Source organism: Panicum virgatum, chromosome 9N (genome assembly GCF_016808335.1).
Source record: "Panicum virgatum strain AP13 chromosome 9N, P.virgatum_v5, whole genome shotgun sequence".
Lineage (NCBI taxonomy): Eukaryota > Viridiplantae > Streptophyta > Magnoliopsida > Poales > Poaceae > Panicum > Panicum virgatum.
This window is the reverse complement of record NC_053153.1, coordinates 32,965,611-32,981,998: the sequence shown is the minus strand read 5'-3', so window position 1 is coordinate 32,981,998 and position 16,388 is coordinate 32,965,611. Positions and strand designations below refer to the sequence as shown.

Genomic DNA, 16,388 nt, shown 5'->3' with positions numbered 1-16,388 from the left:
TTGGTGGTGTTTTTTTCTCATTGGGAAAATGCTTTTCATTATATTCTAATTTGCTTATGACTTTTTAAACAGTTGCTCATGACTTTTTTAAAAAAACTGCTTCACCCATCTCATTTGAATTAAGTGGACATGATGTTCATGCTGCGAAGATAGATTAGATAGTGTGATTAGAGAAGAAGGCAGGACAAGTGTGTTGCGATTGGTGGATGTTTTATGCATATTCTACGATTTGCCTGACCAATTGAACAGTTTAACTTATTTTGCTCAGCAATTTTTGTTTACTACAAAAGCAATTTATGTCTCCTCAAAAAGTCTCACCGAAATATATACAGGTGAGATCATTCTCACCGAAAGAAACATAATTGTGCGATAAATTTTAATTTTAATGTATAGTTCAACAACTACAACTTTTAAATGTTGGCATTGCTCTTTTAAATGTACGAACTGGAGAGCACTTGAACAGGCTCACGTGAGTGTTGATATAGTATATAAATTACTGTAAATTTTGCTGTTGTGGAGCCCTTAGAAAATTTGGTGTATAAAAATAGACTGGCGAGCGTACAGCAGCTCACCACTATTTTGCAATTCTAAATGTACGTTGCATGGGACCGGCCGTTCCAACCAACAAAATTACAGCCGGCTGTTGCATAGTCTTCAGCTAACCGTAAATCATCTTGGAAGATGACACAACAGCAAACTCTTTTTGAGTGCTTACGTGTCTTCTTCTAAGATGGTTATTGAAAGTTTTCCATCAATAATGTTCTCCTAAATAAACGCTGAAGGGTTTTCAGAGCCGGAGCCACGAGGGATCAGGCACGTCCTGGAAGGACTTGCGGGCAGCGGCGGCGTCTTTCTGCTTCTTCTTTGCCGGCGTCGAGTCGTCCATGTGATCAGGGTAGTTGTCGCTGATCCTGCGGAGTACTAATGCACGCGTGTTATCATCGGAGATGTGATGATCGATCTCATATAGTGGAATTACTCGACACCGTCGTTCTATCCAAACACCGCCGATCGAGAGAAATTATAAGCAGAAAAGATGTATAGTGGATCTCAGATGTGATCGATCGAGCGGATCGCCGTGTGTCTCAATGGATCTCAGATGTGATCGAGCGCGATCGCCGTGTCTCCTCCCCTCACCTGACCTTCCTCTTCCCGAGGAACCTGTGCAGCGACGCCGCCCTCATCTGTGCTTCGTCTCGTTGATGAGGAACCTCGTAGAGGATGGCCATGGGCGCCTCCTTCTTCATCTCCGGCCTGAAATTAACAAACCGAGAAGACCACCGTGAGACCAGACTCATCTCAAGAACACATCATCAGCCAAAATCAAGGGAGTGATGATAACACGCTCACCTCACCTGGGCCGGCATCGCCACGGCGCGCATGGGGAAGAGCTGCATGATCCTGTCGTCGTCGTTCTCCTCGGGCGCCACCGGGGGCGCTGGAGCCTGGAACAAGCCGGCGAGGTCACCCATCTGCCCCTGGTGCTCCCTCATGTACCGCCGCAGGAGCGCGCACGTGACGGAGAACCTGCTCTTGCCGGCAGCGGCCATCCCCCCGGCCCCTCGCCGTCCTCGATCGGTGTCCCGTGGGTCACTGTTTCTGCCGTGTCTCTCTTGCGAATAGGAGGCTCGTCCGGGGGCTTGCTATTATAGCCGCGAGGCTCGGCTGCGTTTTCGTTTGCTTGTGCGTCTGGGTGAGCGAGAGAGCTCCTGAAATGCAAGGGTCTGGGTGTGTCTGGGAGAGGACGATCGTCGAGCGGAGGGCCGGGGAGCGCGAGGGGGAGTCCGGCTACAGCCACATGCCCACACATGCATCAGCCACTGATGTGCAGTAGTGTACGCTTCGCTCTCTCTTTCCCTCTCGTTTCACTGTGTGCAATTTTAGGGTCCTTTCTGTATATCTTCTGCTTTCTTCTAATGTTTGGGCTAATTTTAGCTTGTCTAAACTGTTCACATATATTTGTGTAATTCTTAGATTAGAAGCCGGAGTGGACTCAGGTGATTTCCATTCACTACGGGAAAAACCCACTGTTTCCCGTAGTGATTGTTTTCAGTTACTTTGAGAGGAGATGTGCTAGTGTATCAGTGAAACAAGAAAAAACATAAATTATTCCTTCTTTTTTAGTAGCTACGGACAAAACACTAGACTTGTTTTGGTGCTTTATCGTCGGATTTTTTGTCATGCAGCAGAAGATCGCATGGCCCCATCATCTGCTACTTCTGCGATGTTATGGATACACTGCTTTCCATGCGTGGCATGCTGCTATAATATTACTTCCTTTGTGACTTACTATTGCGTGTCTGTCGATAAAAGAGTTCTATTTGTACTACTTCTGCACGAGTGGGAGGAAAACACGCCTATTCTTTTGCGGCACTGATAGCGCCCGGACGTCCGACGTCCAGGCCTAGTATCGGACGGTAGCGTGCAGTGAAAATTCCCGCCACAACATGCGTAAATGTTGCATGCAACATGTAACTTTTTTTTGCAACATTTAAAAATAACATACACAACATCAAGGAATAATGCATGTAATGGAAAAAATCAACATATGCAACATTGAAAAATACATTTACGAAAAACTTTTTAATCATCCGTTGATGATGAAAAAACCCACCGCAATATCCGCATCATGTTACATGCAACATTCAATCTTGTGTTGACCAAAACACTCATTGCAACATCATAAATTGTCACGCAACATGACGAAATCACAACTGCAACATGGCAAAAATCCGTTTGCAACATGTTGGTCCTAAGAGCACAGTTGCAACATCATGAAATGACAACTGCAACATTACAAAATCACGATTGAAACATAACCTATCAAAATAGCTCAACTTCTTCTTCTTCCTTTCTCTCTTCTCCCTCCCTCCGAGCATTGGCGCTGCACGGCAGGGGAAAGAACGGAAGGCGGCGCGGCGAGCACGGGCGAAGGTGGCGGGCACAAGCCCGCTCGGCGAGCACCTACGCCCAAAGCTGCCCCATGGTCGCCGCCAGGAGCTCCTCCGGCGGCCGGCGCAGGGGAGGCCGCGGGGGAGCGGCGGCCCGCGGCCGGACGCGCCGCCGACAATTTCCACCCCTAGGCGCGGGGAGCTCTGCCCTGGCCGCCGTGCGAGTCCGCCCATGCCTGCGCCTGGCTGACCGCTTGAGCTCCACTGCTTGAGCCCCGCGTCCACGCCCGGCCGCACGAGCCCCTAGCTCCGCTGTCCCGTACCTCACTACAAGAGATTTGACATTAGGCGACGTTCCGTTTATGTCACAGAAATGATTATTTTCATTATGTTTTGCATTTTGTGACGTTCAGGTGATGAAAATACGACCGTCGCCTAATGTGGGCCATAAAATGTATTCTGTGACGAAAATAGTTTTTTTGGTCGCAAATTTTGTGACGATCGCTATGATGTCACTAATTTGCGACGCTCGCTTTTCGTCACTAATAAACCCAAGAAACGTCACAAATATTGTGCCATGGCTGACTATGCAAGTGCTATGTAGGACAAAAAACATCACAAAAAATATCCTCTGCTGATGTGGTGATGACTTGGAGGTGACATGGCAGACCCTTTGTGATGATTTGATTCGCCACAAAACAAAAAATAGTCCAACAAAGCCCATGTACCAAATGACATTTTTGGGCTTATTTTGGACATGAGCCCAATAAGGTCCACGTAGTGAGGCTATTTTTTTTGGCAGCTGAACTGAATTTTGAATTTTAGTTTTTTCCAACAGATTGAAAGCCCAAAATTGAATTGAACCAAGCCCATATAGCACATTACAGCCCATTCCATATTCCAGCACATACATTACAGCCCATTCCATATTCCAGCACATACAGAATCTCAAATAGAATGAAAACATCAACACTAATCTCTCCATCTCAAATTTATTCACAGTTCAAACCAACTCATGTCACGACATCATGATATATGACATTAACCAAACCAAGTCACAATCGCAGTAGCCCAAAAAGCCATCTCACAACAGCCGCATCACATAGAGTAATCTGGCAACATGACCAGCACAAAAACACATGTGGCAGCATCCCAAAAGGCCATCTCACACTCACAATCACAGCAGTACAAAGTAGACATCACCTCTATGGCAGTAGGAACGGCGATCTCTTGCACATCGGCCTACTCCTTGTTGAGGCTCAGCAAACGACAAAGGAGGGAATTTGTCTCCTCTCCTTGCTGCTTCAACATCTTTATCTCTACTTCCTGGATCTGACTCACTTCCTCGGAAGCACTCATCTTCTTCTTCAAGTCCTCCATCTCATCTCGCTGGCTATCAATCACTTCTTGAAGTGCTGCAGCAACTTGCTTCTCTTGCTGAACTTCAGCTTCAAGTTCATGTACACGTGCAGTGTTGGCACGCTTGTTCGCCCCTGCTGGCTGAAGGCCAACATTCTGTAGAAACTTGGATGATGGCAGGACTTGAGCAACAACTTCAACTGGAGTCTTTGGTGCTTGTCCTTCTTGTGTAGGTTCAGCCATAATTGCCTCCATTTGAACTAACACATTAAAATATAGTCAGAACAATATCAGATGGGCAGCAATGCATGCATGTTGCATTAGTCAACCACTACACACTAATAAGCATAAAGCATGCATGACATTTTTTATTGGTCAAGCATCTAGGAAACACATCAGTAAATCCACACCATTACTTCACTGGTTCTAGAATCAGAGGCATCATTGAGCATCATAGGAATACATTATTACAAGAGCAGTACTTGACAAAATAGGGCAGTCATAAATGAGCATTAGGTTTCAGTAATGGAGACTGACATCTATTTCAGGCATGTTTGTTGAATTTATATGACATGAAAAAAAATCTCTGTCTACAATTCCAGCAGCTATCTCTTGAATTTTAAAACATTGAGTAATATACAATACATGTTTCGGTTAAGCTAGCATCCATGAATCAACAAGCATGAGCAGACATATGCAAGTGTACAAGCAAGACTGATTAGATGCATGACAAGAAATGGAAAAGAGAACTGAACATCAACTTACAATCACTTTCTTTACAGGTTCAGTGAATCTAGTCTTGCTACTGCAATGCAACTCCTTAAACAGATCAATCGCATTCGGCAGCTCATTTTTATATTTGTCTTGCTTCTAAAAATACAAGCAAACAATTTATAAATATTAGTTTTGAATCTGAAAATCATGTCAATACAAAATAAACATACAGCAGATATGCTTTTCTTTGATCTATCACAAGTATGAGAGAAAAGGAATTTAAGCAAGCAGGGTGATAAAGCAATTGCATCATGTTCTTATCAAGACAAGTCTAACAGCTTACACAGTTTAAGATGGCCCCAAGTTTCATTCAAAACAATTTAAGCTTGCAGTACTAAATACAAAGCATGGAGGTTTCAACCATTTTTCAGTATTTCTTTATATATGCATGATCTTGAAATTGAATACCAATTTTTTCATAGAATTTCTTGCTGTGTCAAAACATTAAATTTATCAACCAAAAAAACAACAGCAGTTTGTCTGTCTAAATGCCTGGGTACATTTCCGAATGAGCCCTTGAACAATTGTTTGTTACCTTGACTGAAAATTAAAATGATCTAGTAGCCTGGTTGGCCTTAACTGATTTGGAACAAACGTCGTGTAAGGTATTGTCATTTCCAGGTTAACCAAATCAGTCAGAACCAAAGGATTTAGTAGGCTACTTCTTTTTTCAAAACAGCAAATTGTTCTTAACTAATTTGGAACAAACATCCCCGAATGCATCATGATTTCCAGCCAGGTTATCCAAATCAGTCAGAACCACAAGGATTTAGTAGTCTGCTTCTTAGCTTAACACGTCATATTTTTAGTTTTGATGAGTACAGCTTGCAGTACTAAAATAGTAGGAACAACAAGAGGGTCAATGTTTTGATCTTACCACAACATGGGTCTGCGCAATGTAGCACCTAGAACCTTTCTTGTGTGGATACTTAACTTTCCCACGATTCTTTTTAGCTTGGTCACACCTCTCCTATAAGGCACATGTTAGTATATCTATTACCAAACATTTTCCTAAGCTTAACAGCTTCCAGATCCTAACAAGAACAAACACACTCAAGTAACAAACACACCAAAGGAAAAGATCCTTCTCAATTTCTGAACAGTACAGCAAACAAGTTAACAATCAATTATGTGAAACCTTAGGGGTTATGCTAAACACACAAGCCCTAACAGTTTTCAAAGGGAAAGCAGCAGATAGCTGTTTATCATGACCTGGACACATCTGGTCATTTATTTAAGCAATAATTCTTTACCTTGTGCTTTGGGTCTGACCACATTTGCACTAGTGCTTTCCACTGATCTTCAGTCATACTCTTGATTGGTGGCGTAGTTCTCACTTCATTCGCTGGTACACCATCAAAATATTCTTTCTTAAGCTTGTGCCTAAACTGTCGTGTTCCACCCCTTAGCAAATCAGTGCATGCCGTTTTGATTGCCTTGTTGCTTGTGTCAATGGTAAATTTGACCTAGTGAAAACAAGATGTCAAGAGCATGTACATCAGAAAGGGGCTTTCAAAGCATAAATTAAACTTTAGCATAACTACTAAGTTAAGGTAGCTGTTGAAAAGGAGTTGATGTACTTACACCAAGTCTTCCCATGTATTCAGATTGAGTAGCCTGGTCCTTCTTGTACTCTTTCCAGTGTGTGTATATTGGTATGTGTTGCTTAATAATAATCCCACTCTCCGACGCAAGTTTTGCAGCTTGCACGGGCGCGTCTGGCCTTCTCTTGCCATCAGCAACAAGCACTGGAATCTTAGCATTCAAACCTTGGGTCATCCTTTCCAAATGAAAACCCATACTTCTCCCCCTCTTGGACTTATCCACCATATCAGTTTGTTCACCTGAAAATAATTGGCATTCTCACTTAGTGCAAATCATAGGCATTTATATGCAGATGTATAAAATGTAGATGTATAAAACAAGTTTCATCAGAAAGAAGCAATGCTTTCTTGCCTTCGTTACACATCTCAGTTTGGTCAGAAGCTTGATTAGGAGACAGGGCAGCTATTGCATCTTCTTGTGCTGTATTTGTAGGTGTGTCTTGAAGCCCATCCCCAGTTGATAACAGCTGCCTTGTCTTTTGTCTTGTGATCCTAGTAATTTGGTCTTGGTCAACTGGTGGCATGTACACACTCTTTGAGCGTCTTGCTGCGCCGGAAGACACGGTGGTATTCCTCTCTGAGACCTGCATGTCATTAGAGTTGGAGCACAAATGAGTAATAATTCTGAAAATTATGCAACAAGAGATAATCCAAATTAATGTGGTTGCAAATACCTTGTCAACTAAACCATGTTCAGAGTCCTCCATATCCCCCTCTGGTTCATACGAAGAATCAGAATCTTCACGACTAATTTGTTTGTGCATTGCTGCAATAGAGCCATTAATAATTGAAACCAATTTGGAAACACCAAGGCTCTGCAACATTTGATTATTTCTCATCAAGTTTTGAAGCCTTGCCCTTTCATACTCAGTAGGTGGTGGCTCCTCTGTACATGCATAACAAATTGCTAAAATTATCAGGAATTACTACGCAAATTCAGAAGCAAAACAATCTTGGAATAGAATCGAACATGCAACAAGACTAAACGTCCCTGATTTTCTATAACCCGATACATGGATACCCAATTCATCTACAGCAAGTTGCAATATGGTTCCCATCCCCGTTAAGCATATGATGGAACCACAGTCAAATTTCAATTATCCTCGCCTCTATCCATGACCCAGTACAATTCCCTACATTAAACATTTGCAAAGGGATGACTGCCATTTTCGAGTACTAGCAAACAACTCTTTGGCTCTTTGCTCAGCGATTTGGACCGCAGGCTTTGTGGGACTAAAATTGCTCAGCGATTTCCACCTTGCCTCCTACTACACGTTCTTGCACGTCGCTGAAATTGCACCGCAGGCTTTGTGGGACTGAAACTTTATTCTTACTGAATAAAGAAAAAACAGACAATTTAGGAGGGGCAAACATTTGGACCCCATCATTAGCTATGCAAGCTATTTTGTTGGTGCTTATGCACCTAACACTTAAATATTTAGCATGAGCTTCCCGGGCATAATACAGAACAATTCTTTTTTTGAACCGAAAATACAGAACAATTCTTGTTCAGTGAAACATCAGTTTTGGGGCTCATGGGATCAGATATTCGGATACACCTTACTCCTCTTCGCCAAAAAAAGCATATGAATATCTCCTTTGAGAAATTAATGTTGGATAAATATCTGGAACATGTCAATCAAAAATAAAAACAGAGGGATGGTGGCACAAGCAAGTAGCAAAGGGAGAAGCCGAGGGGCAGGAAGAGTTAATTGGAGGGGGGAGTGCTTCTCTGTCCAACCTCCAATGTGCATCAAAAAAAAAAAAAGAATTTTCAAGTGCTCAGTATACAAATACCCCAGTACAATCACAGGAACTGTGTTCATTCACTGTTAACATACGACACGACGCATATGGTCCATATTTTCACTTCATCAACTAAAAAATCAAGCCGCTTACACAAAGTACAAAACAACAGCATGGTGAACAGAAGGAAATGGTCCATATTTTCACCCAATACAGTAGAGTCAAATCAAACAGGAAAAATTCTCCCTTCAGACATCTTCTCTCCACTTGGCTAATCTTCCAGGGTGGCCAAATGATGTGGGTCACCCTCCCCTCAACTAGACCTAAGGGAATCTGAAAAACAGCAGAAACAACATAAGTACCGATGCAGCATAATTTATAATAACAAAATAGCCAACAAAGTGCACCCAGTTCAGATAGGTGGGTCAATGACAAATGAAGCGAACCATAGTGTCTATCTAAACAACCATGCTGCAGAGCTTGTTAATAGCAGCTTTATGACTCAAAGATTCCATACTTGGCAATCAATACAACAATTCTTTCAGATCGCATACTAAACCAAGTTCCTTGCCTGTGTTTATGCTCATGTAAGTTTGCAATAGAGCTATATAAACAGAAAAATAGTTCTGAAAGTTGTTAAGCCTTTACTTTCCTCACCAAGTATATAGCATATGACATTGACCTCCGGTGCATTAATTGCTTGCCTTTTGTGAACTTCTGATATAGTTTGTCTTGACTGTCACTTTTTCCACTTTGTTTTCAGTTTCTAATGTAACCACTATTTTCTAGTGTGAATTTATATCTCATTTCCCCCCTTTTATCTACTGGTTCCAGCGCCCTAAAATAACTTCATGGCTACTGGTTCTCTAGGTGATGAAAAATATCAGCTATATCAGATGAAAAATATCAGCTACATCAGATGAGGCTACTGCATTACATATGAATGGGAGAACTTCTACAGCAAATTAAATAACAGTAAGAAGTAAGGAAATGGTTTTACCCTGCTAGTCAGACATCGCTATCATCATCGTCGTCAAGGCTTGTTGGACCTTCATTATCACTGACATATTGCCATAATGTTTCGTCATTTTCTTCATGTTTCGTCTTTTTCTTCCATTTCCTACGAAGATTATCAACTACACTTGCATCAACTTGAACACAATCTTCATCTTCCAGCTGTTCAACATCCAAAATTCCTTCATCATCCTGTTGTTCGGTGTCCAAGTTTCCTGCATTGAGTTCCACTTGAAAACCTTCACTTGCCTCATCTTGGTATGACAAACCAAGTGTTGACGCGAAACGATCACACACCAAGCCCGAGAGCCCCGTATGCCAAGCTCGGACTGCACTTGATTCAAACCAAGGCGTGCCAGTCAATTTGAACTGTAAATTGACAAGAAAACAGCAAACAGTCAAATTCAAGAGTGTATCAACTGGATTTCCGAATCACTCTCACGCGGCGTATCGGCAAGGCTCTGCCGATACAGAAAACGACAGCAGATCGGGTATAAAAAGTGTATAATAAAGGCGATCTACAGGTGAAGCATCCCCACTTAAGTAGAGACTAAATGTAATACAAATATCAGTCCCAGGAGGCTGATAACACATTTATTCATCAGATAGTTCAGTCACCGTACAACCTCTATGGAGGAAAATTCTTGATACAAATGATAGCAACTATTAAGGAGGCTACAATAATACTCCAAAGCAAGAACAGATCGGGTCCGGCTCGGGCTCAGAGTAACGTGCCAGCGAAAGCATCCTGAACAGGGCCAACACCACAGGCAGAGTTGGGTGCGGACGCAACCTCTACTCAACGTCTTCAACCACGAAGTCCGGATCTTCCTCTGAAGCAACAACATATATCGGGGTGAGTACAAAAGTACTCAACAAGTCCAAACTCCTCCACGGAGGGGGATATAAAGCATATGCACGGGATATATCAAGGATAAGGCTCATGTTTAATTTACAGTAATGCCAGTTTTTACACATGCAAGGGGGTTTATTTTGGAAAAGGTTTTTCTTAAAACAATTCTTTAGTAATCGAGGGGGTTGATCCTACACAAGGGATCCAAGTTTTAAAATTTCTACCGGACTCCTCATCCGTCGTAGCTCACGGCATAACTGCCGGACACAGTCCAAAACAACTCACACCAATACCATCCATCCCAAAGAAACACTAGTTATGTGACCAAACCGTAACTCGCCCAGCACTGTGGGCACGGCTATCCGGATAGATTTTAGACTCTGCAGAGGTGTACACTTTACCCACAAGCGGGGTACCACAGCACGATCACCTTAGTGTCGGTGCATATCCCATCGAAGCCATTAACCACCTAGCTAGACCTGAGTAGCCAACACGGGATCCACCAAGGGGTCATTGACCTACCAACGAGGTCAAACCGGGGCATAAGTCACCCAGATTTTATCCCGTTTCCTTGATCACCCGTTGCTCCCAGCTTTCCTGATGACTACCAGACTAGCTTGTGGGATTTATGCTAAGCCGTTGCCACACACAATAGTCGAGTGGTTGTACGATAAGTTGAGTTAGGCAAGATGACACATCAACTTGGTCCTTAATTGTGACAAGATGGATATCTCCCAACCTTGCTCAACCACAAAGGTACGAGCCCAACATATGCAATTCACACAGAAAATGCCATCCATCTCATCTAAATATCTCTTTTCTTTATTTTCCAAAAATCCCATTTTTCCCAATACTCACACATTTCTTTGTTTAAAAATACATTGTAATCATATTTGGAGTGTAATAAAATGAGTAACAGTTCCTAAGCATTCTAGTAGGGTTTATTATCCAAACAGAGCAAATCATATTTAGAGACAAACATAGGTCATCATGGAATGATTATAACAATCAAGGGGTGGCTATCCAACCGTGTTTCAGCAGTAAAGCAATATGCAATTTTTAAAACAGGCCAATAGGTTGTGTTTGTAAAACTGGGTCAAAATATGCATCAAAGGATGAGATTGGACTTACCGTCTTCAAAGCCGAGCTCCTGCTCGCGGTACTCGTTCTCGGGCTCCGGCTCGCGGTACTGCTCCGCGTACTCCTCGGCGTTCTCCTCGTCAGTCACTCCGTCGGCTACGGGCGAGAGTGGCACAACGACAAGCAAACACAAACAAACACAAACATAACATAAAATAAGCTCAAAGAGGAATGAAAATAGAAGGAGTGGATAGTGTATGATTTTATAGGAATTCAGGAAAAAGAATTGATTAAATCGGAGCTTGGATGGATGAGATATTGGAGTTATAAGATTGGGTGTTTAATTAATTCCGAAAATGGACTAATATAATTGGAAGGAGCTGCACGTGGTGGTTGTTGGGCTGGGTACATGCTGTGTGCATTTGGGCTTTAGACTTGATTAGAGTTTTGGGCCTTGGAAGAAAATAAAACAGAAGAGGGACACAATAGTCAGGGGCTTCGTTCTCCTCATACTTGGTCACCATGGGAGGCCGGCCAAGCTCTGCAGCTTGCCGCACGGCAGCACGGGCCACTAAAAATGAAATTGAGGTTATGGGGAGATAGAGGGGGCCGAGGGGGTTCCGGTTTGGCAGCTTCGAGTATGGGAGGCGCAAGTCGTCTCCGGCCGCGTGGCAGCCATGGCCGTGGCTTCCTCGTCGAGCTCAATTCTGGAGGGCGGCTGTGATGGGGATGATGGCGTGGATGGAGCTGCGGGTGGAGAGGCTGCTAGGGGTCTCACCTTCACAGGGGAGCACTCGAGAGCGAGGACGGCTTCTGGTTCTTGAGAGCGGTGGTCTAGCTAGCAGGGCGGGGAACCTCGGTGACGGTGAGGACTGGGTGGCGCGGCGGGGAAGAGAGCTCGGCGCTGCATTTTATAGGCCGGGGAGGGGGATGCAGCCGGGTATGTGCGGCCAACCGTGGCACTATGCTTGACGGCGCTGGCGACGAGGCCGGGCAAAGGCCGGCGAGGGTGCTGATCTTTGACGGTGCTGTAGCTACGCGTGCGCGGGGCTGCTTGGCGTGGAGCGGCGCGCTGGTGGCCGGCAGCGGGATGCGCGGCGGTCTGTGGCGATCTGTGGCGAGGTGACGGGTGCGGCAGAGCGAACTGTGGTGAGGTGACGGGTGCGGCAGAGCGAACTGTGGTGTGTGTGGCCGCGAGCGACAGGCAGGTGAGGCCAAGAAGCAAAAACGCCAGCGTCGCTGCACTGCGCGTGCGCGGGCATGCTGCTGCGTGAGCGATGGCAGGGATAGGCTTGCAAGCATGCAATTGGGTGCCATTAGTTGATATGGCTGCATGCTTTTGTGCTTGAAGTACTGCTGCATGCGTGCAACATGTGTACGTGAAATTTGTGTACGTGAGAGCACACAATTTGGAGTGAGAGCAACTGAGGGATTAAGAAATAGAGAAGATCTGATTTGTTGAGGTATATGTGAGAGATGATGATTAAGCCTCAGGTGGATTAGAGGCACAAGGAGTTGAGCTCAAGAAAGAGTTTATGCAATTAGATTTTAAAAATAGTTTTGAATTCGAATGATTTTTTAATATGAATTTTTGGGCTGTTACAATCCTACCCCACTTAAAATGAATCTTGTCCTTGAGATTCGGCTGATTCCTAAATAGACGGGGAAACTCCTTTCTCAGGGCATCTTCTCGCTCCCAGGTGGCTTCAGCTTCACTATGCCTACTCCACTGCACTCGACATAGTCGGACTGTTGAATTTCTTGTGTGCTTGGTGACTGTATCTAAGATTTTAATTGGCAACTCCTGATATCTGAGATCATCTTGCAAGGCTATTGCATCTACAAATACTTGCTCTTCTGGGACTCTCAAACATTTCTTTAGTTGGGACACATGGAACACCGGGTGTATATCTGACATTTTTTCAGGCAACTGGATACGGTATGCAACATTTCCAATTCTTTGTAGTATCTGATAAGGTCCTATATAACGGGGTGCTAGCTTTCCCCGAACTTGAAACCTTCGAGTCCCACAAATTGGAGACACCTTAAGATATACATAGTCTCCAACTCCAAAACTCAATTCTCGTCTTCGCTTATCTGAATAACTCTTCTGGCGGGATTGAGCTGCCATAAGTTTTTCTCTAATTTCTGCCACTTGATCTTATGCTTCTTTTTATGAGAGCAGACCCATGTAAGGTACGCTCTCCTACTTCCGACCACATTAGAGGGGTTCTGCACTTTCTTCCATAAAGGGCTCCAAAAGGGGATATGCCTAACCTGGCTTGATAACTATTATTGTAGGAGAACTCTACAAAGGTTAAACTCTTCTCCCAATCCTTACCATAGGTAAGTACACAAGCCCTTAACATATTTTCCATGATTTGATTTGCCCTTTCTGTCTGACCATCCGTCTGAGGGTGGTAGGCTGAGCTGAAATCCAATTTAGACCCCATGGACTTATGTAGACTTTTCCAGAACTTAGAGGTGAATTGAGTTCCTCGGTCTGAAATAATTCTGCTAGGCACTCCATGCAACTTTACTATATTGTCAATATACAACTGAACTAGCTTATCTCCACCATAACAAGTACGTACAGGTATAAAGTGAGCGACCTTGGTGAGTCGGTCCACTATTACCCATACTGAATCATTTCCTTTCTTTGTTTTGGGTAAACCATTGACAAAGTCCATTGCCAGTTTCATCCCACTTCCAAACTAGAATTGGTAGTGGTTGAAGTAGACCAGCTGGCTTCTGATGTTATGCTTTTACCCTCTGGCAAACATCACAATGTGCCACAAATTGTGCTACATCTGCCTTCATACCAGTCCACCAATATCTTTCTTTTAGGTCCATATATATTTTAGTGGCTCCTGGGTGGATAGAATATGCTGAGTTGTGGGCCTCTTCCATGATAAGTTGTCGGAATCTTCCTTCCTTGGGCACACAAATTCTATTTTTATACCACAAGGTTCCTCTATCATCTACTCTGAAGTCTGGAGCATTATTTCCCCCCGTTTGATTGCGGATCTTCATCAAATCCTTATCCTTGTTTTGAGATTGTCTAATTTGATCTTCTAGTGTGGGTTGCACATCTAAGTTGCAATTTTGAGGCCGACGAACTATGTGCAGATTCAGTTGTGCCATCTCTTCTTGTAGTTGAGCATTCTTGGGTTCATAGATTTTTCTACTAAGGGCATCTGCTACAACATTTGCATTGACTGGGTGGTAATGGATTTCCATGTTGTAATCCTTGATCAACTCCAACCATCTTCTTTGCCTTAAGTTCAAGTCTGTCTGAGTGAATATATATTTCAAACTCTTGTGGTCAGTATAGACTTCACACTTGTTTCCAATTAAATAGTGTCTCCAAATCTTTGAGGCATGCACTACTGCTGCCAATTCCAAGTCATGGGTAGGGTAGTTTTGCTCATGGGGTTTGAGCTGCCGGGAGGCATAAGCTAGTACCTTTCCATCTTGCATCAGAACACATCCTAACCCTTGTCTTGATGTATCACAATAGATGACAAAATCTCTTTGAATATCTGGCAATATCAATACTGGTGCAGTTGTCAATCTTTTCTTTAGCTCTTGGAAACTCTTCTCACAAGACTCTGTCCAAGTGAACTTCTTATCTTTCCTGAGTAGCTCTGTCATGGGTCTAGCTATCTTGAAAAACCCTTCAATAAATCTTCGATAGTATCCAGCTAATCCAATAAAGCTTTTGATCTCACTCACATTAGTTGGTTGCTTCCAATTAGAGACTGCTTATACCTTTTCCGGATCTACTGCCACTCCTTCTGCAGTCAAAATATGGACAAGAAAAGCCACTTTCTCAAGCCAAAATTCACACTTGCTGAATTTGGTGTAAAGCTTATGTGCTCTTAGCTTTTCCAAAACCACTCTTAGATGTTGCTCATGCTCTTGGGCACTCTTGGAGTAAATGAGTATGTCGTCAATGAAGACAATGACAAACTTGTCCAATTCCTCCATGAACACTTTATTCATAAGGTTCATGAAATAGGCGGGGGCATTGGTTAATCCAAAAGACATCATGGTGAACTCATATTGCACATACCTTGTCACAAAAGCAGTCTTTGCGGTGTCACTTTCCTTAATCTTGAGTTGATGGTATCCTGATCTTAGATCAATCTTGGAGAAATACTTGGCTCCTTTTAACTGATCAAAGAGATCATCTATTCTTGGCAGAGGGTACTTATTCTTGATGGTCACTTCATTCAAGGATCTATAATCCACACACATCCTCATACTACCATCTTTCTTCTTCACAAAGAGTACTGGTGATCCCCATGGGGATGAGCTAGGACTGATAAATCCTTTCTGTTAAAGTTCTCTTAACTGTTCCTTAAGTTCAGCTAACTCTGTTGTAGCCATCCGGTATGGTCTCTTGGCTATGGGGGCTGTTCCTGGGATAAGGTCAATAAGAAACTCTATATCCCTGTCCGGTGGCATCCTAGATAGTTCCTCTAGAAATACATCCGGGTACTCACTCACTACTGGTACTTCTTCCAAGGCCTTGGCTTCCAAACTGAAAACCATTGGGTCTGATCTGGTCCCTTTTGTGTGGCAAGTTACTTGTACACCTTAACTGTTGGTTAGGTATACCACCTTGTCGGCACATCCTATGTGGCCATCATGATGGCTTAACCAATCCATTCCAAGGATCACATCTATTCCTTTTGACTTAAGAACCACTAGATCTGCTAGAAATTCTACCCCACTTAGAATAATCCTTAACCTCGAACAACCCAGTTGACACTTGATGTCAGCTCCAGGGGTCCGAGTTAATAGAGGTACCCTTAGTAGTACTGTGGGTATATTATGCTTTACCACAAAACTTGATGATATGAATGAATGTGATGCTCCAGAATCAAACAGTACTGTTGTAAGAACTGAACCAACTAGAAACTCACCAAGCACTACTCCTTGGGCATTCTGGGCCTCCTGGGTGTTCATGTGGTTGACGCGGGCTCACCCAAATGACTGTTGCGGCTGCCTCATCTGTTGGTTGTTGCTATTGTTGGGGTTGGTGTTGTTGCGGACCGGAAT

General features: G+C 43.5%; 3 protein-coding genes across 3 annotated transcripts; all 3 read right to left on the bottom strand.

Annotated features, from left to right (window-relative positions):
- Positions 1-525: 525 nt before the first annotated feature.
- On the bottom strand, positions 526-1,598 carry LOC120691762 (protein TIFY 11d-like). The gene is made up of 3 exons (XM_039974949.1): positions 1,356-1,598; positions 1,138-1,254; positions 526-911 (listed from the first exon to the last, which is right to left on the bottom strand). The coding sequence occupies exons 1-3, from the start codon at positions 1,548-1,550 to the stop codon at positions 891-893; spliced, it is 333 nt and encodes a 110-aa protein (XP_039830883.1). The 5' UTR covers positions 1,551-1,598; the 3' UTR covers positions 526-890.
- Positions 1,599-4,071: 2,473 nt separating this feature from the next.
- Positions 4,072-4,505, bottom strand: LOC120692961. Its single transcript, XM_039976355.1, has one exon. The coding sequence runs from the start codon at positions 4,503-4,505 to the stop codon at positions 4,134-4,136; it is 372 nt and encodes a 123-aa protein (XP_039832289.1). The 3' UTR covers positions 4,072-4,133.
- A 1,370-nt stretch (positions 4,506-5,875) lies between these two features.
- Positions 5,876-7,686, bottom strand: LOC120688977. The gene is made up of 5 exons (XM_039971318.1): positions 7,635-7,686; positions 6,981-7,514; positions 6,609-6,868; positions 6,278-6,490; positions 5,876-5,994 (listed from the first exon to the last, which is right to left on the bottom strand). The coding sequence occupies exons 1-5, from the start codon at positions 7,684-7,686 to the stop codon at positions 5,884-5,886; spliced, it is 1,170 nt and encodes a 389-aa protein (XP_039827252.1). The 3' UTR covers positions 5,876-5,883.
- Positions 7,687-16,388: the final 8,702 nt, after the last annotated feature.